Raw genomic sequence first — 24509 nt, 5'->3', positions numbered from 1 at the left:
CAATGAACACTTTTGCAGGTTTAGTGGACCCCAAAGGAAGGGACAGCACCATCCCAGTGCTGGTTCCCAGGTCTCTGCAGAGCCTGCCAAGACCAACCAAACAGAAGTGCAGCACCTGAGCAATGCACCTGCACAACAGCAGGGAACAAACCTGCTTCAACACCTTTACACTCCATTCTCCTCAAGTGCCACTGTAGGAATTACTATGGCTGACATTTTCCAAGATGACTGGCCCTATTGTGACATCCAATTGAGAAAGAATCCTGGGAATTATGAAGGTTAATTCTCCACTTACTTAAAAAAGCCCAAACAAATCAACAACATAATAAGAATCCTTGCATATAAATTCACCCCCATCCTGCAGCATCTGCAGGCATTGCTATCAGGTGGACGCTGGATTCTCAGAACCAAGAGCAGGCTGTGCTGCAAGGGCTCATTGCATTAAAAAAACCCAAAAATATATGCAAAACTGGACTCAAGTCTGTCAAGGAGACAAAGTCTAAGGCCAAAAGAAGGACTTTACTAATTAGGGCTATCTGGGCTCTCCTGTGTGACCTTTATAGTGCGCCAGCCCCATGTTGTGAGATTGCCAGGTTGAACAGAAATACATTAAAATTAAAAGTATCACCAGCCCTGGTCTCCTGTCCACCAGTCAGGCTCACTTCACATGGAAGGATATTCCCACAGCTCACATGCTGTCCTCTGCCAAATCATGTGCCATTTGCTTTAAATAAAAAGGATCTTTAACCACTGCTACTCATGTGAAAGTGCGCTGAGCAGGGAGAAGGCTGGTGCAAATGGATTCCATGGGAACCCAAAGCAAACGAGATTTCTGACAACTAGAGTCGGCTGCAATTTGCCAAAATTTTCACACTTTTTTTTCTGAGGAAGTTTTCCAGTTGGCCTGCAAATCTTTCCAGCCAGATAAGATGCAGTCAACGCATAAATGAGTTGACAAGCCATTCTCTGCACATACTAAGTTGCTTTTATTAATCCAGAACTGCATGCTACAGATACTGTACAGCATGAACATTTATTCATTACAAAAAATGGCTTCCAAACCATTAAAAATGAAAATCGGAATAAGAGCATAAAACGGAACAGTAACATCACAACTGTTAGGAAACATTCAAAGTATTCACAAAAAATGTTATAGTTAGCATCTTAATAAACCAGAGAAAAATCTGAGACAGTTTTACAATCGCTTCATGTCAACTACAATGGCACTGAATGAACAGATGAACAATTTTTCAGCTTTATACAGCGTTTTTTGCAACATCAACATGCCTAGGTTTTTTTTTTGTTTTAAGTTTGCTACCTACCTGTATGTAGTAAGTGTACATAAAAGTGGCAGTCTGATTTTCCTTTTATGAATAATCTAATATACAGAATTTGGCCCTTAAGGGTTTATACCTCTTCATTTTAAATGCTTTCCGGACAATCTGCTACCAAACACGTCTGTTATAGGTGACATTAAAACTACATACATATCTACCTATGTAACATCACAGCAAAACATGATGAACAAAAAATTTACAGCATTAAAAAAAAATAATAAAGTTGTCGGGAGAAAGTTAAAAGTCACTGAGAATTTTGGCACATAAAAATTTTGCACACAGCCTACAGTCCTAATGTCACAGGGGATTCAGCTGCAGTTCTGAACGGGAGACACTTGGACCTTGCTATTTTTCAAACAGCATTGCTAAAAATTCCCTTGCTAAATTTTCAAGTCTTTTTGAGTGTAATGGCTTTTAAAGCAATTTTATTCTTTACACTATTGATCCTTGAAAAAATGCATCTGCGAACGTCCATTTGGTGGCAACCGTATTTCATATAGCAAAAAAAAAAAAAAAAAAAAAAAAAAAAATCACAAAAAGAAATCAAAAACAAAATCCCGGAAAAAATATATATATACACATTTATATATAAACTTAAAAACCTTGTACAAATGAGTTGTTATATATAGGATGCTTACACTAAAGGAAAAAAAAAAAAACTTTATACAATGTTTCAAGGAAAAAAAAAAGAAGAAAAAAACATTTAAAAAGGGACAACATACAGATACAACAAGCAATTTCTAAAGCAATAAATACTACTGGTCCAATAGCGTTGTGATACTTTTAATTGTTGAGTAGCATCCCCTCCCCCAAAAAGAACAACACCATGGAACAAGGTATATTAACACATTTTTTAACCCTTTGTTTCTGTACATTTAAACAATAACAAGTAACATCACAATAAAGGTTGTTTCACACAAGGAAGAAAAAAAAAGAAGTAGTAGCGGCACCGCATTCGTTATGCCCTTAAAGGTTTAAAAACCAGATGTAAAATGATTGGTTCGCAAGCTCGTATTTAATACAAATAATAAAGAACCAATGCCTCTGGCAAGGGCTGCTTCAAAATTGCTTCTTTTTTTTTTTTTTTAATTTTTAAAATCAGTCTTTAAAACTAAGCTATTGGAACTACATAACAATTATGTATATATATATATTTTTTAAACGCTACAAAGACTTTAAACAGCTGTTGATAAAAATTTTGGCAGAATCATGAGGCTTTTCTCATCTACATATTTAAAAAGGAGAAATTGAAATAAGAATGGGTCAAATATTGACCAATGAACTCGATAAAACATCAACTAATGTAGCCACATGGCACAAATTAAAAATGAAACCGAGAAACGACAACAAACAGTGGACGACAACAAGAAGAAAAAAAAAAAAGTAAAGGAAAAAAAAAACCCAACAAAACCCCAAATACCAACAGAATTCAATCCCCCCGAAAGGAAACCGAAAGGGCTAACGAGGCTAAAGCTATTCTAAGGACTTCGTTACAAGGGAGAGCGGCTGGGGCTGTGTCCCCGCCAGCGAGCTGTGGGAATGCAAGGAGGACGTCGAGGGCTGTGCGAGGGATGCGGCGGCGGCCGGCGGGAGGGCAGCCGGCGGGTGGTCCAGGGCCCCGTTGGGGCAGCTGGCGGCAGGCAGGGCGCCGGGCTTGCTCGCGGCGCTCTCAGCGAGCGCCAGCGAGGATGGCGGCGGCATCATCACCAGGTGCGCCAGCGGGTCCGGCTTCAATGAGAGCGAGAGGGGTTGCGTTTGTTCAGTCTGTGGTTTCGAGTCTCTGGAGGGGGAGGCGAGCATGGCAGGGGAGGACGGAGGAGAGTCTAGTAAGCTTCCATCTGAAGAGGGTGGGCTGACGCAGCTGCCTTCACCTTGTATGTAGCGAACGCACTTTTTTTTTCTCCTAGAAACAGGGAGAGAGTTATCTGTGAATAAAGGGCGGAGATGCTGATGGGAGACAGTAATCTACAGCAAAGAGCCATCAATCAGCTACTCTGGGCTCTGTACAGGTGGCACCCTGGCGTCCCGTGCCATCCTGGGAGTCTGGCAGGGTGTCCTCGGCACCAAGCCCGCTCGGGAACCTCCCCTCGGCTAACAGATTTGGAAAGGATTCACCAATTAATTGTCTCTTCATCCCCCTCCTCTTCAGGCCGCCTTCTTTCCTTATTTTCATAATCAGAAAACCAGATAAATGGGTTTTAGAGCCCACTGTTCTAATCTACAAACTTTCCTCAATGGGGAAAAAAAATTAAAAAGCGATTTAATCCTCCTAAAATAAAAACCCTGGGTAGCTGATGGTATCTCAAGGTGTCCCATAACGCTGTCCAACTCAATGGGGCTATAGCTACATCTGTGTCACCTGTGGTCTCTTACGATGCCCTGCCCTTGGGAGGCAAGAACGGCTGCAAACTACTGCTCATTGCTTTCTCCTCTGTTAAGAACCACACCAAATCCAGAAATATCAGTCAGACAGGAGGGATATATAACAGAGAGAACGAGAGAGAGGGGAAATAAAAACAAAACGAACAAACAAAGCAAACAGAAGAAAAAATAGGAAAAGAACAGGAAAAACAGAGTATGATCCAAAATAACAAGAATAACTGGTTGTATGGCCTGCAGGTTGTGGCTTTAAATCGACTCAGTTTTACTTTTTGTTTTAGGGGAGAGTGGTAGATTTGGGAAGCTGCTTGTCTGCATTTTGGGGATTTTCCTCTGAGAGGCCATCCATGTAACTCCAGAGTGGGATCCAATTTCAATAGGTGAAGAGCACGACGACAGGTGAGGAGCAACATGGATCTTATTTCACACCAGGGAATATGAGAGTCTCACAAGAGTCGCTCATGTTCAAATAAATAAGTGACCCGACAGAGATCTTTTCTCCTCCCTCTGTCCACTGGATAATGTAAAGGAGCAATGAAAACAGATGACAGTTTCACACCATCTCTCTTGCCAAGTATGTGCAAGACAATCCTAGCAGTAGAACAGAAATAATGAGGCAAACAACCACAGCATCTGGCAGAATGATGTCCAGTGGCCACCTTGACCCTAAGCATGCTGGCTCTCCAGTCCTCCTAGCCACAATCACACTTCCCATGGGAAGTGCTGAAGTGCTGTCACAAAGTCCAAGGCACAGGGCAAAGCCTGCCTAGAGCAGATCTGCCACAAGAACTTTGGATGCTCAGCTAAGCTGCACAAAGCCACCAACGTGAAGGAGGAGGTTGCTCTCCCCCTCCAGTGGATACATCACCCCAGCTCTGCAACTCCAACAGAGGGAGTGCCTGGGCATGGCACAGCAGCTGAGTGTCACTTGGGGACATTCCCCACTCCAATAGGTGCCCCAGCTTCCCTGCTGGTGGCCAGTGTTCTCCCCCATGTATGGCATTTGACTAGGTTAAACCGAGCTCTGCCCTCGAGGCAATGAGGACAGATGCTTCTCATCTGCAAAGGAGATCAAACTAGCTTGATCCTGGAGTTAAACTATTAAAACTATTATCTCCCATAGCCAGGAAGGGAACAACAACCCCAGCACCCCATCTTTTATCAGCTTCACTGAGGGAACAATGCTGTGATATCCCTTCCTCCAGTGACTCAGGTCTGCTCTCAGATTCTGCTCCATGTGCCACATGGCAAGGTAAGGGGTTAGGGCTATTAGCGTTTTAACCACGTTAGCCTGCAGATCAATGCATGCTAAAAACTACAGACAACCATGCAACTTAAATGTTAAAAAGAAAGAAGGAAAGATAGAAGACAGCATAAAAGTAAAGGCTGTAAACCATGCTTTATTAGAGCAACGTTAAAAGACAGGAAAAAAAATTAATTTGGTGGGCTCAAAACAGACCTTGTTAATTCTTCTACCATCAACAAACAACACTGGAGATTTCTGGCTCTTGGCTAAGGACAGTTCTGCTGTTCTCTCTCCCCTCTCCTCTCTCACCACTTCCTACTTCACCTGTGCAGCACTACTAGGGCCACAGTTCCTTCTGTACCGCTCCAGTGGCAAAGCAGTACAGTTAAGCTCCACAAAGCTCACCAATATTACTTGTGTGGAAAGATGGGTTCTTACAATCTGGAGACTGCAGGACTCCCTCTCCATCCCCAAATTAAAATTACTTGCAAGCAGATACCCGAGCTCTGCCTGCCTCACTGATGTGGGTCCAAAAGTCCTTTAACTGGACTGCTCTGAACCTACAGGGCAGTGGACTATTTAACTGGAGGCAGTTTGAATCTAGTATGCCAACATTTCAAATTTATTTTTTAATATTATATAAAGTTCTGTGGTCTGAAAGAAAGAGCTCCCATTGCAAAGCAGCCTTAAACCAGGTTTACCTGACTTTCTGACACTGCAGAGTTAACAACCTTTTAAAAACCAAACCCATTGCTCTGCTACCTGAAGTAATTTTCCTTTGACTAGGATTAAGAGAGCATATTGCTCCTTTTGCTAAATTCTTTAATAGTGGCCACTTGTAGTCTGAAAAAAAAGATTTACTTAAATTATGATGGCTCAAGGGGGAAGACGTTTCTGCAATGTGTGCCAAGCCAAGCACACCATGGGTTACCTGTGATTGTGTATCTGTCAGGGTTAAGTGGGACAAAAGGTCCAGAGAGCACACTCCCAAACCATGCAAGCCAAATTTTGGCAGATATGAAGACCATCAGGCAGCTCTGGTGAGGGGGAATAAATAAAAGTCTAAGGAACTACTTGTGCCTCAGTCTTGCTCTCCCTAAAGGATGGAAGAAAAATACTACATACATCCCCTCAGAAGCACTAATGAGGATTATTCACTTGTGCATTGCTCTGAAAGTGTTAACTTGCTACATCAGTAGGGCAAACACCAACAGACCTGACCCCACTTGTGTTGCCCTTGAAACTAGCCCTGGAACAGCACCAGGAACAGCACTGTAATGCTGCAATTGCAATGAGTAAAAGCCACATAAGACTCCCAAGGGTTTATTCAGTTGCTGTGGGCAAAGATATCTCAGTTTTCACCACAGTAGCAAACTGCATATCTTTAGGACCTACCTAAGCTGTGCTACAAAATGCTACCATGCTAGCAAATGCAATGTTATAATGGTTAGGACCAGAACTAGGAGGGAAATGCTCTAATACCTAGTAGTAAAATGCCTCCATGCATTAAAAAACAAAACAAGAAACTAAAATGAAACAAAAAGAAAAGCAGCTGACTCTGAATCCAAAACTATCAGCTATACCACTGAAGTTGTCCCTGCTGCACTGAAAAGACTTCTGACCAAAATCTGGTGTAAGTTAAGAGAGGGTTTATGCTTCACAAGTAACCTAAGCACTGTACAGACCAAATAAAAAGTTTCCTTGCTGATAAAATGTAGTTTTAGAAGTATGTTGCTTACTTAAGCAGCCAGGAAAAGATAAAGCAACACAAACATGATGTGCCCCCAGTTCTGGTACTTGGCATGCAGAGCCTGACATGCTTCACATACTCTATCTCTAGACTACACAAATATCTGCCGATAGTGTGCAGCAAAGTAACCACAGAATAGAGCCTAACTAAACACAGCACTGCAGTCCTTGGCTAGCATGAGATTTGAGCCTCCTGACACAGTGAATTAGCTACTCAGCTCTTCTGGACTGAACCCCTTTCCCTTTAAGCACTAAGAAACTACTGCTTTCCCAGTCTATTTAACACATGTCCTGGTACTGACACCTAAACCCCAGCACCCCGCGTCTCAAACAGGACAACACACAACCTGCAGAAGGCATTTCTGGTGCCTCCTCTGGTACACTGACACACACCACCACCCTCAATCCATGTTTCCTCGACACTAAGCACAGACAAGACTGCGTGCATACACAAAATACGATGGACGTCTGAGCTACATTCTAAATGAGATGGAGCACATGGGACTGGCATGAATAAGAGGGGAAAATGTGGGAGAGGAATCACTACACACAGAGTGTGGTTTGGGTTGAAATACCTACCATCATAATATTCCAAATTCAAAGACTGCTTGTATCAGAATAAAGAAACAACAAATTTAACCAAATGCGATCATATAAGGAAAAAGGAATGAGAAAAGAACTACTCGGTATCCCTCCACCAAGAAAGAAGTACATACTGAGTTACACATGGAATTAAACTCCAGTAGAACATGGGCTGCCGGAATTTGTGCTCTCTGATGTCTTTCATCTCCTTTTAATGCTGGAAACTGTGCTACTAAAGTTTTAATTAGTTTTGTCTAGAGCTCAGACGTTTACAGCTCACTTGTTGGGACAAAATTTAAGAAAAAATGTATTTTTGGGATTAGAAAAAAATATTTCAGATAATTAAAAAAAAATTATATCCACATAAACCTTACGGAGACATAGAAGCCAACAGATAGATGTTTAATTTTTCAAATACCAAAAGAATAAATACAATATAAGCTGTAAACACTGGCTTTTACATCTCAAATAACGAGAAAAACAGTAGTGCCGCAGATCCCAGAATCTTTTTAAAAAGCCTTTGCAGGCAGGGGACATAGACCCAAATGAAAGACAAAATAGAAATATCCAGCTAAACGTTAATTTTGCTGACAATCTGGAAAAAGTAACAAAAAAAAAAAAAAAAAGAAGCCAAAAAATTGCCAGCTTCAAGGACTTTGAGTTTTCTTGTTCCCAGTTCTACCACCAGGGAGAGGTTATTGGTAAAGAAAGAGAGAAAATGGCATTAAATTAGCAAGAAATTCCAAAGATCAAAGATTATTAGCAATTGATGCTGTGGGAGAGAGAAAGGTGGGGAGTGGGGAAAAAAGATTAAAAAAATAAAATCACACAAATGCACTAAGAGGACAGATTGCTTTTATTTCCCCAAAGGCCTAATGGGTAGTTTTATACCTGCATGGTTTGCACCATAAACTCTGTCGGTCAAGCCCGAACAATGCCCGACACTTCTTTGGAGTATTTGCATCTGTTAGCATAAGGTAAACACAAAAAATACAACACAATGGTGGATAGAGCTCATTTGGTCTGCGTCATCTTAGCTACAGCTATGTTCAGCTTTCAATCACCTCCGTATTATTTGGTAATCTCCCCTCGTACCAAGGGCAGGAAGGAAAACAGGACTTTCACAACGAGCCAAAGGGGAAAAAAAAAAATCTCCGACACAGCCACGAGCCTGTGTGGTGTTGGTACCGCACTCAGTGCCACGTTATCAAGGGCTTTGGGAATGACTTTCCTTGGGTGGAGGCTTGGAAGGCAGGAGCGTGGTTGAGCCACGGATCAGATGGGCTTAAGGTTGATGCTGTTTTACAGTGGGTTTTTGGCTAGCAGCAGCAAAGAGGAAGGCAGAAAAAAAAAACCAACCAACCAACAAAGAAAACAAAAAAAAAGCAAAACCCTTTTGGAGAGACGATTACTGATGGCAGTGTCCCACTCCCTTGTGTCTTCTAGATCACAACACAGAGCTACAAAGCAACAAGGCAGGAAAAAAAGGGGAAAGTACCAAATAAACCAGCTGCAAATCAGCCATAGCGAGTCTGGGAAAACTATACACACCTGCAGGGGCCGCACCAGTTATTCTGTTGATCAAGGCCAAAGCGCGCTCGGCATTTCTTAGGAGCGCTCAGGTCTGAATGAGTTCAAGAAAAGCGAGCAGAAAAGGGAGAGAGGAAAAAAAGAAAAGGGGAGAGGGGGGAGTGAGAGAGAGAGAGAAAGAGGAAGAGAGAAAAGGGGAGAAAAAAGAGAAAGGTAAAAATAAGGAAAAATAAAAATAAAAAAGGGAATAAAAATCAATGTCCTCGTTATTAATTGCAAATATTGACTTTTGATTTAAAAGTTTAAAAAAAAAGTGATAATTACATTTTTATTTAACTCTTGAGATTAGCTGTTGCAATTAAAGCTGCAGTATCCCTTTATAAAGGACTGTTTCTTTTCCTTTTAAGAGAGCAGGTAGAGGAAAGTCTTTGTGGTTGGTCTAGCAGGATGTTTCAGGCAAGATTGATTTGGGCTGGGTTTTTTAATTCTTTTTGTTTTTTTGGTTTTTTTTAAGAAGAGGGGAAAAAGGAAGAAAAGAAGCTGAGTATGAAAGTTAGATCCTGAACATGCTTTTTTCTTCAACTCAGATACAAAATAAGAGGAAAAAAAAAAAAAGAAAGTAAAAAAAAAAAAAAAGAAATTATATCTCCTGGGATAATGCAGCTTTTGAAATAACATTCAATTTACTTGTTTTCATTAATTTGTATTTAAAAGAATGGATAAGAATAAGCAGGTTGCGGAATGAGTATGTTAGTATCAGCCAGAAAATAAAACGTAAAGCATGGCAAGGTGCTGAGTTAGTACAGCCAGTGAATTGCAATGAATAGGCTTGAGCAGAAAGGAAAAAAAAAAGATCCAAAACTAATATAAGAATAAAAAAATGCGTATGCATGCTAATGTGAGAAGACTTAGTGGGAGCCATGAAAAATGCCATTAGATTAAGGAGGTTCATTACTGACTTGCTTCCATTCTTTATCAGTCTCTTTAAAGAAATACTGCATATTCAATTTGCACAGTTAGTACAACTCTTGCGTTATTTTTACTGTATTATGTTTTAATAGCAATTGTTACAAAAACAAAAAACAAAATTAAAAAATACTATCAAACATAATAGATATAAAGATATATAGATAATAAACACTATCAAAACGTGTGGATGGTATTTTTTTCTTAATGTCATAAGTGTTTAATGTTAAAATCTATAATGGCAGGAAAAAAAATTAAAAAGCAGTTTATAAACTATTTTAAATGACTCAAAATGACGTTAGCACCTGTAATCGGAGGAAGTGAAAGGCAAGGATTTAGGAAACATTCGCTGTGTTCTGAAAAAAAAGAACAAATTATACAAAGGCTTCAAAAAAACTAAGTTAGGGCTTCTTCAAGGTCGACTATGAGATTGCCTATGCAGTATTTCTAATTTCCTATATAGAATGGCAAACCTCCTTAATTTAAGATGGGTGCGATTTACCACTGTAAGGCATGCATCAGGACATCCAGGGACAGCCCAAATTAATAGCACACGCACACGGACACGCGCACGCGGAGGCAGCGGACGGCCGGATAAACGATGGCACAGGCATTCCAGCTACGGCTCTGCGGGTACAGGCTCGGCAACTACACGGACAAACTCAGCTACTGCCACACGAGGAGGCTCTGACATGCAATGGCTGGGTTACTAGTTTTAGGAGGGCGGTAACGCGTGGATAATTGGAGTGCATTTAAAAAAAAAAAAAAATAAGCTGTCTAGCATAGGGATTGGCTCCCCTGAGACCAGGAGACCTGTGCCCACCTCCCCCGTACCTACAAGGGTCACACCAGGACTGCCACACTTCCACTAAGCAAGAGGTTTAGACTTATCTTTACTTACCATTGGTCTCTCCTGGCTGCTTATCCCTTTTCCTCTTCTTCTTCTTTCCCTGCAGAAAACATACACAAATGAGAAGGATTAAAATAAAACCCCAAACAAGTGTCCTTGCAAGGGGGCACGGAGCATTGAGTCTGCACCTGGAGCAGAAAGCTCCCAAGGGGGGACACTGAAGTGTGACACTGGCTCACCTCCGGTGCAGGGAACTTTGGGGGGCCCCAAGGAGATGCTGCACCCCGGGACTGACTCTGCCTGCCCACCCTGTGACTTTTCAGACAGCCTCACTGCAGCTCCGCAAGTGCTCACACCCACCAAGGCCATGGGGTGGGGACAGAAGGACTTACAAGATGCTACTTTTAAGCTAAGATCATCATGAAGCCAAAAGCATTTGACATGTGTATACTCCTGCATGCAGAAGTTTCAAGAATCATTTGTGGTCATGTATTGGTGGGGCAGGGAGGGGAAGGAGAGGGAGGTTAGAAAGGGGAGAGGGAGGTCAGACTGAGCCCCTGGAGTTTCTCAGCACCAAATACCAAACATTCAAGCACACAAGGAAGCCCACAGTAACGAGCGAATCCTAACCTACAGTTATATAGTTCCACTGACCACCTAGAAAGCAATGCCAGGACAAGAAAAAAAAAATCCAGACATAGCCAAAACCCTTCCCACACTTTGTTCTATCACAAGGAAACAACCAGCAATATCTTGCTAAACTCTATGCCTTTCCAAACGCTGTACCACAAGATGATGAAATTTGTTAGAGTTTTTGACCGGAGGGAGAAAAGCCCATTCTGCTTCCCTCCAATAGTGTGGGAGAGGACAACTGGGAGCCCAGCTTCTCTGAAAACACAGTAATTGCTTTCCAATAGAAAAAATATGAAGTAATACGCATAGCTCAAAAGAGAAAAGCTATTTTTCCAAGAAAACTCCTCTAACACTGAGGTACAGGGTTTGCAGACTAGTACAACAAGGTCAGTGTAGGCAACAGAGTAATTTCATTTTCACTGCTTCCCAGATGCTAAAAGTAACAATTTTTGGGCTAGCAATGTCAGCTGTGAACAGCACAAGTATTCCTGACTTTTGAAGACATGGTAGCAAGTGCAGCTGGTGAGAAGACCTCAGAGCAGCAGTCCCTTGTGGTCAAGGGGCAACAAACATATCTTGGAAGAAGGAATCTCACTGAAATTTTGAAGGGTTGGATGTATCTGGGAAAGCCAAGAGTTCCCCCACACAGTGGACATCTTTCTCAGTAGATGGATTCCAGATACACTGTTAAGATGGGCTTCAGCATGGCACATCCACACTTGGGATGCTCCCTATGATAGATTTCCTGGAATGTATTAGTAAAAAATTCCCCAACATGAATGCAGGACATTGATTCATCATTGTTCTGTTTTTCCTCCACAAACCTGGCTTTGTGGCATGGGGTTTCTGCACTCATCCCCCCTTGCTTGCTCAGGGTTGTAAAGTGCCCTCCTGTTGTCCAGGCTGTTCTAGGTTTATGAGATCCTTCTGAAGATGGAGAAAGCTGTGTGCACTGTCCATCTCAAAGGAACTTTAAACAACATGCACATAATCCTGCAGCCTGGATGCTGATGACATATAAACTCTGACACCTCTGAGGTAATTTTTCAGGATATGAAAGTTGTCAATTTCTAGAGCAGCCATCAGTCTAACATGACAGGCAGACAAGGGTTGCTCCTAAAGCTCCCTGAGAATAGAATAGGGAAAAGCATGGATGCAAGAGGCTCAGACTCTGCTATATTGATCTAGATTGACAGTAAATCTAAGAAAATCAGTGAATTTTTTCCAGCTTTTAACAATGTAACCAAAACCAGACAACTGCCTCAAGATCATAAGCCCGACTTTTATTTAATCTCAAGGAGGCCACAGGCATAATTAACAGACTGCATCTGTGGCAAATTTGCTTAATTTTTGCAGTACATTTGGGAATTCAAGGGCTATTTCAATTTGAGACCTTATAACTTCTCCACTCAAGGGCCAGCCAGAAAAAAGGTCAGGAGTCACCTGCCTTTCACAAGCTCTTCAAGCCAGGTATTAAGGTACTGTAATGCCTTTAGGGAGCAATCTGTTAAAAACAGCTGATCTACAGGAATGTCAGCCAGGGCCCAGGAATTTCTCATTCTTTTTCAACACAAGCTTTTAAAACTCTTCCTAACAAAGTATAGACAGAGGTTGCATCAACTTCTTTACATTCTTTTCAAAGGAACAGGGAGAAGAATAATCTGGTTTGCTTGTCCAGATTCTGGGCTACAAGAGGACATTAGACTATGTAGATAAATTAACATATGGACTTAAGATGGACAAAGAACTGTGGCAGTAATTCTTCAAGTGCTCTGCAAAAGACACCACTTTTTCTTTGCCTAAGATTGTTCTCCCAAGACTTGAGCAGATTGAACATTTTATGTCATCATACTATACAATTTTTTATGCTGCAAGTAAATACAGATGTAAATACCTACTAACCATTTTGGCAGCTCCCTCTCCAGAGGCAAACCAACATGGGTTTTGACAGGTCTGCAGAGTCCTTTGGTACTCATTTTCTAGACAAGCAGTGACTGGATCCTTACATATTTTTGAGTCCAGCACTCAGCACTGCTAAACATCTTATATAAGATCTCAGGAAGGGCTAATGTGCCTTGTGACACCAACAAGCCACGAGGTTGAAAGCTGCATTTCCTGAATGCACTGCTTCTGTCTCTGAAGACCTGGGCTACAGCTGGCCTTATCCTTGAGCCTGATGTGAGGTGCTTAACAATTTAACCACTTCAAGCAGCCCAAAATCGCTCCCCTGCTAGACGTGTGAAAGGCTCAAGACCCTACAAACGGCTGAGGGAGGAGGGGCACTCAGGAGAGCTGTGAATGGACCAGGAGAGGAGACATAAATAAATCCTGTGGATGATGCAAAGGTACCACACTCTCCTCAGGCAGGAAGGTTCCCCCTGAAGGTCACTTGGGGGTACAGCATCAAGCCGCTGGGAAAGCACCGGCTTTCTCATCCTGTCCTTTTTAGCTTGAGAAGAAAGGGTTTCTCAGTGTTCACACAGTGAGGACAAAAGTAAAAGGTCCTAAACACTGAGGCTTTGTACATGCCCATCTGTCGGTGGCACAGTCACTGAGCAGAATGAGCATTCCTGAAACCTCAGTCAAGCCTATACTCCCTTTTGAACACCCAGGAAGATGATACTGCACAGTGCTGAGAAATTACCTCAAGCCTATGGTCTGACAGTCTCAGGCCAGACTGTGGTGAAAAGGGAAGGTAAACGTGCTAAGCAGGAGCTGTGCCTCCCTCTGAGGAGCACAGAATCAAGAATATTCTGAACTGGAAGGCCAATTGAGCACACAGAGGTATACCTATAATGACCAAGGAGGGAGAGCTGAGCCCAGTGGAAAGAAAAGATGATCAAGAAAAGAAGGATTTGAAAAAATGTCCTTAAGTACATCTTGCTAACTAAGTGAGCATGCGTATTCCCCACCACTGAAACGGCAAAAGAGTGTAAAGAGCTGCTGTTGCTTCTCTTGGCTTCACTGCAGACTCTGAACTGGCTTCCTCCCACCCATACATATAAAAATGCAGATTCACAGAGGCAAGTATTGTTATATACAGCAAAATAGAATATTTATGGTAAAACAGGCAGTGATGATAATGGGGATGGAAGAGGCAGACTTCAACAATCTCTAATGTGTAACTCTACACAAAACTGGCATCAATCTTAGAGCTGTTAGTTCCCAACCCTGCAGGGAAATGTGACTAGATGGCAGAGAGTAGGGTTTATTACAGAGTTAGAGACCTTGAAAGTTTTATGTGATTTTTATTTAACTTTAAAAAAAATCAAGATGCTGCTATAATCCTATTAAAAAAGGTTTAGAGCTCTCACCAATCCACAAATCTGTCAAGAATTTATGGGCTTAGGCTTGCAAACACTTATTACCATCTGCCCCGCTTACCCTTCATGCAAGGAGCTATAGTACTAAGGGTTATAAAGCTGGCCTTATGCTTTTTAACAGACAAAAAAAATCTACCATTTTTAGCTCAAAAACAGGCTTTCTGAAAAGTAGAAGGTGGAATCAATTTTAAAAACAACCCATGAATTGGTCATGAATTCCAATATACTTTTTAAAAAATGAGGAGGGTAGGGGGGAAAAAAAAGGTAATATGGGCATGAAATGGAAAACAGAAACAAAATACACAACTGTCAACTGTGGAATAATTAATTTAATCCCACTTGTGAGTAAGACTTTCGAAAATATAATGCTTTTGGTTTTGCCAGTCCTTCTCTGAAGCTAGGATAAGTCATTCTTCCACTTTCCACTACACTTTCACACAGTTTTGGTATCACAGAGGGAAGCGCCCACTGTTGTTACCAGATTGGAGTCCTGAGGCTTTCCACACAGTGCTTGTGTGCAATGTGTGGTCATAGTTCAGCAGGTCACACAGACATTTCTACAAGCTCTACTAAAAAAGTTTCCACCAACATAGGAACCTACATAGTTATCCCGTGCAGACCAGCCCGGGTACAGCTGCATGTGAAGCTGTCGCTCCTTTCTTGCTAGTTCATAGTATTTTGCTTGCTCTTCTCTGGATAACGCGTGCCACTGGGGTGGAGAAAAGACAAAAAGACAAAATAAAAAGCACCAGAGGTTGGGGATTTTTTTAAAGCACGTTAACAGCAGAGTGTGTTGTTTATACACATAAATACAGTTAGAATCGATTTTCAAAAAAAAGAGATAAAAACAGATGATCTGGCACACTGACATTTGTATTTTATTTACAACTCCAGATTATAACTGCAGTTAAATCAACTGAACCACAACTAATCATTTACATACACTCAACCCCTTTGTCTCCTGTTGAGAGAGGAGAATTAAGAAATCTAAACAAAAACAGACAGCGGGGGAGATGGTCCAGAAGCTGAACCACTTGTCCTGAGCCAGAACTCAGTTACAGGTTTGGAGGTGGGAGACCACCTCCCCCACTGCCACTTCCTCCCCTCTTCTACCTCTCACAGGTGCTGATACTGGTACTGTACTCAAAGGTTTTTCATTTCCCATTTACTTTTCTGCCTAGCTTAGGGCAAAATAAAAATCTAAGATTTTTTTTCATCTACCGGTCATGGAAATGATAATGAAATAACACTGCTATTAATTAACTCCTCCACTTCCCCATGAATGACCCCCCTAGCAAGAAGTGCCTGCAAAAACTAAAAAAACATACCAAGGCCTTTGGTTTAGCAATTTCCCTATCCATTTTCATAACAGCAGAAAAACACAGGGATTCAGAAGGCGTGAATCCTACCGAGCTTCAGGCCCTGCTTTGTCCCTTGTTACCTACCCTTCGACCAAGGATTTGGTTGATGGCTGCGCTCTCTTTCAACGTGCATTCTGCTACAACTTTTGCTCTCATTTCCTTCATATACAACATAAATGCATTAAGAGGTTTCTTTATGTGTGGCTTCTTTTTCTCTTCTTCTTTTTTGGAGTCCTGATGTTTTCTGAAGAGTAAAGATACAACAGACAGAGACCTCACAGTGAGAACCCCTTGCAAGTTTATTAAATTAATCCCCTCAAATCTCTCTAGCATTAATCCTCAGCAATCTCTAGAAAGAGGACCAGAAGGTTCTCTAGAGCCTTCACCTTGGCTGCTGTGGGAACAGTCTTAAGAGCATTACAAGAAAACTCACCTCATGTTTATGCAACATCACCAAGTACCCTCTGAGCCCCTACAAGAACCTTGGAAGGACATGGGCTCCAGAAAAATGGACTCACAGGGAGAGCTTGAGCATGACAGTAGAGGAAATAATTGCACCCCACCATCAATAGGCTTTTGTCAGTTCAAACCTAAACTTGATACCAGCTCTCTGCAGCTTTGAAGAAGCCATTTATGCTCAGTTTTTTTCTCTCTTGTGGTGCATCTGTTATCTCAAGGCTTCAAACTAGGCACTGAGTAATAGAGAAACTGGTCAAGAAACTTGAATCTCAATCAAGAAAATTCCACTTCCTTGTTGAAACAGGTGAAATTAGTAACTACTTGCCTATGTCATAGAATGACTCAAAGACTGCTACCATCATTTTGACATACTTTGGCAGCTAAACCACGTTCAAATCAATTGCAACAGAAAAGAAAAAAAATTGAAAAAATATTTCCCAGCAAAAACATCATAAACCCAAGCCTTTTTACAAGCCACACATGCACAAGGGATGCTATGGGTATCCCAAAGAGAAGACAGGGGAAGCAACAACTTACGAGCTGTGGAGTGAGCCAACGTCGCTCTGGGAAGATTCCTGTTTGACTGTTGGTGTGACTATGGCCGGATGAGGAATTCCAGTTGTATGTAAACTATGGTGTGGCGGGACCATGTGTGGAGGAAACCTAGAGGAGAGAAAGCTGTGTAAATCGTCAGAATAAAAATGAATGAATGGGGAGGGATGTGTACACACATTAAAAAAAACAAAACAAAACAAAAAACCAACTGGCATATAACAAGCACATGACAGCTAGACAAAGCATATGAAAGCTGGCAGCATTAATTAGTAATAAATTAAACATAATGACTCTTCTAATGGCATTAAAGCCAATCTTCCCCTTCATTATCATTACTGACACGAGACATCATGATTTTTAACATCTTCAGCAAAAGGCGAATTCAAGTGGATGAACTTGTATGAAGGTGGAATTTCAGTTACCTGAAACAAAATCCACCAGTCCATCCATTTCTTTGCTAAGAAATTATGTGTGGCAGCCAAGGAATCAATTTTTGTAGTTTTGAATCATGTTGTGAATTTAGGATGACATCTTTTATTCTATATTGACAGCACAATAAAATATTAATGCCAAAACATTCTAGATGCATTTTTGATAATACTTATAGACGCCTCATTAGCTACATTTTGTTGATGGAGCAAAAGAAAATATTTATTTGTGTCTAATAAATCTCTGAGCCACATTGCTTTAACAGAAGGTGGAAGATATTGTGGAATTTTTGATCCACTAAAGGAACCTAGAAAGGCTTTAACAGTCTAGCCTTTCTAAAGAGAAAAAAATGTTGTCAGCTTTATGGTTTATGGTCATATACATGGACAGATCCCAGTCCTGCAAGTGGATTCAGAGGGATATGCAATCCTTCTCCATGAATCTAATTGCTTGGTCGGGATCACAGCACAAACATGGCACAATCATTCAGACCTTTTACATTTTAACAGAAATGAATGAACTTGTCAAAATCAGGATTGACTTTTGTCATTGTTTCTCAACAGTCTCAGAAAGGTTTTGTAGTGAATAAGGAAAGCACGGCACGACTGACTGCCTTCCCCTTAGAAAACTCCCAGTGAAGTCAACAGGTTTCCAGGGAATGGGTTCTAGCCTAAAATTATGTTTCAGCAGTTACTTTCCTTAAAACACCAGAATTAAAGTGATCCGGCAAGGGCTTTTCTCACTGCAAATCCCCACTCTCATCCCAGATTTTAAACAATCTGATCCAAGTAAAATAACCCAAGATTATGGAATACTCAGTGGGATAAATAATTATTTCTTCTATCATCAATATACAGTGATTTTTTTTCTATATCCAACAGGATTTAAAATGGGGTGATATACCATGGATATCACTGTGTATAAGCATCAGAAATATAGTGAGGTTATCTTTTTCTCCCCCTTCTTAGAAATTCCAATACTGAGCTTCACAATCCCATCCCCTGTGACTGCCTAGACACTCTCTACATTCACAAGATGACACAGAAGTACTTTCATGAACAAGAGCACTGTCCACTACAAGCTCTGAGGATCTTTTGTCTATCAGCTGGTAGTACTCAGGGTGATTAGACAGAAGTACTTTGTCTTTGAAGGCAGTGATGGAAAGAGCAAGGACTGACAGGGAAAATGTGAAATTGTTCAAGTTGTAGAGAATTGCAGTTCTTCACGAACAAAGGCATGGAGAGAAGGGAGGCAGGAAGGTGGGATGGCAAGGGAAGAGGAGAATGGGCAGCAAAATGGTCATTCCTACTTCTGCTAAAGACTCACGGACACAAATCTCCAAGTGGGTTGTCCAAGTGCCTTCCCACTCTCTGACAAAAGTAGCTGGGAGAGAAGCACACATTTGAGGATATACTTTGGTTCATGGTAGGTCAGAACAGAAGACAATGTCAAGGCTGCAAAGGAGACTGGCATCCTTGTCCCAGTTCTGCCACAGATCTGCTCACCATCAGCAAGACATAAACTGGGTCTTTGTATTATTTTTTTCTGTTCTCTTTCTACTTCCATGTGTATGCATTTTGATTGGACATATCTAAAATTTGTTGACAACAGCACCTGGGACCTTCAGACACAGTACAATGCAAATAAAAATTGGCAGCATGAGTTGGATTCTTTTTTCAAATAACTAACAAACATGAGCAAAAATAAAACCAGCGGCAAAAACTGACCTCGCTGAAAGCAGTCTAAGCACAGTGATAAAAGGTTGAGACACATCCTATCAAGTGACTGTCCTAGAAAAGACCCAGTGTTTCAGAAAGGACTATGCTGCTGGGGCTGGCTAGGCCAGAGATAAGGGGACAATGAAGGATGAAGATGGAGATGAAAAGCCTTCCTTCACAGAGCAGGCAGGAAGAGCTGTGCTAGTCTGACAGGAGGGCTTAGTGTGAAGTGCAGTGGGCACGTACCAGCAGGGAGAAAATCTGAGTGCAGAGCACAACATGCACACATTGTGTGAAAGCCTGAAGGATGGCAAAGTGTCCACTGACTTCAGCTGGGATATTTTACTCACTGGGCTCTAAACTCCAGAGACAGCAGCCTTCATCACCAGGCAGCTGCAGCTCAGTGGTTATTTTCAGGGTTGCAGTTTCCATGAGGAACATTATGTTCCTGTGTTCATTACCAATGACCATTCACTTTTTCATACTGAATCTGTCCAATTCACAAGGCTGCCTATTGGACTTACACACCCCTTCCTATGTTTAGGACTATAAAAACATACTCCAGAACACAAAGTTGCTCTCACAATCCCATGGACTTCCGTGGGTGGGATGAGGGTTCAGCCCAAAGTCTGAGTGCCTGCTCATTTCCATGCAGACAGCCACTCACATGGCAATATGAGCAGGGGAAGAGTGTTAATTTTTAACTTCCTGGCTACACTCCAACTTCAGTAATTACATTCAGCAAAAGTGAATTTCCCCTGAAATTTCAATTACAGAAGGTATTTTCCACTGCCACCACTCAACTGCTGTGCAGTGTTTGTCTGGTGTAATTCTGCTAAATTATTTCCTGATTTCCTCTCACAGCAGTTGTTTTTTCATAGTGGGTCCACTGTTTGCCCATCACTCAGTTAGCCCTGTCTCATTTTACCTTAAAGGCATATTACAGAGGGGTAATGAAGGATCAAGAGACGTTACAGGCATGCTACAAGCATACAACGTGAGTGTGGCAAGGCTACAAGCAACAACAAAGAGTTGTAAATGGTTAAAACAACCTGAAGACAATACCTTAATAGTCTAAACCATTTATGAAAAATTACTATTAGTCACCCATTAACCTTTTATAATCTATTCGTAAGCGCACTCTAACTAATGAACAGTAATTACTAAGCTTAGGGAACTAAAGGTTGGGAAGCACTATAGGCTCCAAAGATCTATACCATAATGCAGGCAAAGATGGGAACTACTTCTGAAGGAAGGCTCTGGAAAACCTGATGGACGGGTGAGGTTTGAGGTCTGTGCTGACTTCACTGCTGGGGCAAAGGCAAGGTTTGCAGCAGGGGCTTGCAGCAGGCCCTGCAGGGCTGCTGCCCAGGGCCAGCAATGAGCAGCATGTCTGGAGGGTAGCACGGGCACTGCCAGGAATCTCCTGACCACACTGGACACCTGGACAAGGGCTGTCCCCGCTGCTGAGCCCAGGCTGACATGGGGAAACATACATGAAACCATGTATAGGAGCACAGCTTGCCCAGAGGGTGTTCCCATCTATGAGAAACCAGAGGAGAAGTTTCTGGGCTGGAATAAAGGGTAAACACCTTAAATCTATTCATCCCCCTGCACGTGTGCCTGAGCATGTGCGCACGCATGGGCTTCTGTCAGAGACAAAAAGAAAGGCTCCCTGTGTATATGCACACCCCTCACCTTCGCCTAAGACATTCACCAGATTTTTTTTTCTCTAGACAAGTATTCCATGAATTGCAATAAACACCCTAAAAATTCTAAGCAGCTCATTATACACCACTGTCTCCTTTTATGGCTCCAAGCCAGAATATAATGATGAGTCTTAACTTGTTAAGGACAACTAATTTTTTGTTCCTGGCTGTCTCAGGGGCTTCTCTCTTACTCACTCTCACTTTACTTCACTGTTGACATGTTTCTGTTAACTGGATGTCATCTGCCTGCCTTGATTTTATGCACAAGCAGTGGGATGCATTTTTCTGTGCAACAATTCTGCTTTGAGTTGCATTAGATTTGTCATTATTCTCTCATTTTCCCCTTGCACTTGTAACATTTCATCTATTCCTGCCTTATTTTTTGAGCCACGGTGCACCCACATTATGGTTTATACATGATCTTGCTCCCTTTGAAGCCGGCAGATTTCAGAGCCAGCCCTCGTCAGGAGAAGTGCCTGCTACCAATTTAGCAGGCTGAGGGCCCCGAGCTCCAACAACTCAATCTAAAGGGGGTCACAGGGTGGCACAAGCGAGTGTCAGCAAGTGCTGTTTAATTGCCAATCTAGGCTTCTCCATGGTGTTTAAAGTATAATGACCCATCACTTAATTCTGAGAAGTCCTGGCCCTGCTGCTGAATGGAATGAATATCAAAGGATGTGCTAGAACAGGGCAAGGAGCCTACATTTCCTATAACTGCCATAAGTATAATAGACCTCTACTTCTGTCGTCCCATTACCACAATAATGTATTTAATTTGCTGTGTACTCTTTTTAACTAGATACCTTTCATAAAGTCTATCTTGGGAATATAGCCCCCCCTTGCTTCCACATCTCCCCCCTCCCTCAAATGACTAGCCTCTCTAATAATAATTAAACTAAATCAAGCTCTACTTTGCCTCACACCATGCCTGCAAGTCTTTCACAGATATTAAAAAAGATTAAATAGGGGGAGGGAACCATTGTTTAAATTTGCAGCTTTTTCCCCAGCCTAGTATTTTTTTTCTGTGCTGGGACTACACTTTTTTTTTTTTTTTTAAGTTGATTTTCCAGTTGTCTATTTGCTGGAGCCGCATTTTAATTTATTTTTTTAGGTTTTTGTTTACTTAGGTAAAGCACAAACCACACTACTTTCCCACCCATTAATTCATAAGCCCTAGGTACAGATTTCCATTTCTCAATGAGATGTGCTTCCCCCCAGCTCTCACCAGTCTTTTCCTCCTTAGATCATCTATCTAAGATGTTCCAGTGTTTCTAATATGTGCACAATGTTCACATATTAAACTGCAGAGATGGAGAGGAAGGGACAGAGCAGGGAAGAGACGTGGAACCTTGCTATGTAATGCATGCTAATTTAATTATGTGCCATCATCAAAATGGATTAGCTGTTTCAGCCCATCAGGAAAGTCTAAACTTCCACCGATTTAATTAACCAGGCTGAAAATCAGATGAACAGAAAATAAAACTATCATTAGGAGCAATTACTGATTACTTAAACATAGTGCTGCCAACCAGTTTGTAAATAAAACTAGCAGCCCCTGGAAAATTAGATGGAATTAATTGGAGGTAGGGAGGGGGAGAAACATATACTTCTAAAGCTTTTGAGGGTCAGGCAGGCCCTTTTATGTTGACTATCAGTGTTTGGAGCTTTGGGAGGGGAAAACACAGCACAATAACCTTCCTCCCAACTCTGCTGAGGAGCAGTCCTCCTCCCTCCTGAGCTTTCCCTCCCATGCACACAGCACTGCTCTGGCTGATGGCCATGGAGAAAGCAAAGGCTATCATGACTTCTCAACCTTGCTCTTTCAACATTACTTTCTCCCAGCTCTTTCATTTAGTTTGGCTTTTAAAGGTGGATTCTCACTCCTCCAACACTCCCTCTACAACAAATTCTTGGGGCCCAATGACGGCATTAGGACATCAGCTTCTCCTCACATGGGAAGGCAGCCCTCGCCCTCTCTTCTACCCCACCAAAAAGCTAAGGATGGATGTTTAACTGAAGTGCTTTCAGAAATCTGCTGCCTAGATGAAATGCTCTCCTCCAAAGAGCAGGAGGAGGAGCTACATTTGCTCTTGATTTAGGACCTCAGTATCTGAACTCACCTTGACATGGAAGCATTGACGGTCAGAGCTGTTGGGTAAGGGTGGCGGAAACCCCCTGTTGTGATTGGGTACACTGGCTGACCTTGCCTGGAAAAAAAGAAGGGAAAGAGAGAATGAGAGAAAGGGAAAAAGGGCTATAAAAAAAAAAAAAAGAAAAAAAAAAAAAAGAAAAAAAAAAAAAGAACAACAAAAAACTTCTCTCTGCACAGTAAGCTTTATTCTCATTTGATCAGAACAAAAATCTTGGGGATTGTACAGCAAGGATCAAAGGAAAGAAACACAGAACAATTTGAATGCCATAAATCTGATAGGAATGGCTAATTAAATTTTATAACCTCTGCTTATGTCAATAGAGACCCTCTCCCCAAGCTGAAACTAGGTGTTTTGTTGTAATAATTAAAGGCGAAGTCTCGCTTGCTTTAATGGAGCCATCACACTAATTGAGGGCTACACATCCAAAGGAAAACAATAATGAATGTAAATTTATACCAAAATAAAGTACAGTGAATCAAAGGACTTCAGTTGCGCTTTGGGCCTCTTTCGGTATTTAGATCTCGGTGAGAAAACATTAAATTAACAGAGCTTAATTTGTAGCCTTTTGTCAGATTAACAAGTGTTGACAAGAGTTACCGGGGGAGAGTCCCCAAGAAGTATTGTGGGTAACCAATAGACAATCACACCTCATTACAATAATTAAAAAATACAGCAACATGCAAAACAGCATCCTCATGAAAGACACACAACTTTTTCTGATGGAGGTTTGTCTGTGCTGGCTAGCTTGTTTCATCTGTCCTTCAAATACATCATCTAACTGGGCAGGATGCTTTTGGGGTGGGTACTATGCCAGAAACATGCTGGCCAGTGGAGGATAGATGGGTTGGGAAGTTGATGGTGAAGTGCAAGTGGCAAGGAGAGAGGAAATTAAAATCTTGGGTTACTTCTGTGAAGTTGGCCATGCTACTCTCCTAGAGCAAAACCCAGTGTGATGGTGTTCTCCCCTCACTGGGAGAATCTATAAGAGCTGTGAGTAGGCAAGCACATCATGGTGTTGACTTGTTGTGAAGCAGTGGGGATGACAGAGTTGTCCAGAGACAGAGGAGGCCATTAGCACCTGCCTGGTGAAGCTGGCCACACATGGCTTCATTCACGTGCTTTGGCAGCCATGGCATGAGGTCCAAGGAGGACAAATCTGTGTCTGCACCATACCAATGAGCAATGGGGTATAGGTCAGGGACAATGAGCAGTTTCTTCCCTGTGCTCTCATGTATTTCATGTCACTGACTTTTGGCACTAATTGTATTTGTTTTAAACGTTGAGGCTGCTGCTGTGCAAACTTAAGCTAAAGAGGCCACATGCAGTCTACAGCTATTCAGGGTGTCCTTTGGAAAAGATAAATCACCACAAATGAGGAGGAATTTCAGATTTCAGGGAGCAGGGCTTTGGGTTTTTCTTCTGCTCATGATGTGCTCTTCTGGAGAAGCAAGCTTCACCAGACAGGCGCTGGACATGCTTCACCCTTGGGGTGGGAGAACCCACCAAATATCCAAAATAGCTGCATGACTA

At 41.8% G+C, this 24509-nt stretch overlaps 1 protein-coding gene across 10 annotated transcripts in view; it reads right to left on the bottom strand.

Annotated features, from left to right (window-relative positions):
- Positions 1-974: 974 nt before the first annotated feature.
- Positions 975-24509, bottom strand: part of TCF7L2 (transcription factor 7 like 2) — a 174072-nt gene continuing 150537 nt past the window's right edge. For 2 of the 10 annotated variants that reach the window (XM_083866451.1, XM_083866456.1), the window contains 7 exons: positions 22947-23033; positions 16953-17093; positions 16041-16200; positions 15197-15304; positions 10691-10739; positions 8185-8257; positions 975-3240 (listed from right to left, as the gene is read on the bottom strand). In XM_083866451.1, coding sequence (XP_083722577.1) covers positions 2811-3240; positions 8185-8257; positions 10691-10739; positions 15197-15304; positions 16041-16200; positions 16953-17093; positions 22947-23033 — 1048 coding nt within the window. In that variant the 3' untranslated portion in view covers positions 975-2810. Of the gene's footprint in view, positions 3241-8184; positions 8258-8844; positions 8918-10094; positions 10146-10686; positions 10740-15196; positions 15305-16040; positions 16201-16952; positions 17094-22946; positions 23034-24509 lie in introns of all 10 variants that reach the window. The other 8 variants (XM_083866457.1, XM_083866458.1, XM_083866459.1 and 5 more) reach the window with 7 other exon arrangements.

Source organism: Zosterops lateralis, assembly GCF_965231275.1.
Source record: "Zosterops lateralis genome assembly, chromosome: 8".
Classification (NCBI taxonomy): Eukaryota; Metazoa; Chordata; class Aves; order Passeriformes; family Zosteropidae; genus Zosterops; species Zosterops lateralis.
This window is presented reverse-complemented; position numbering and strand designations above follow the sequence as displayed.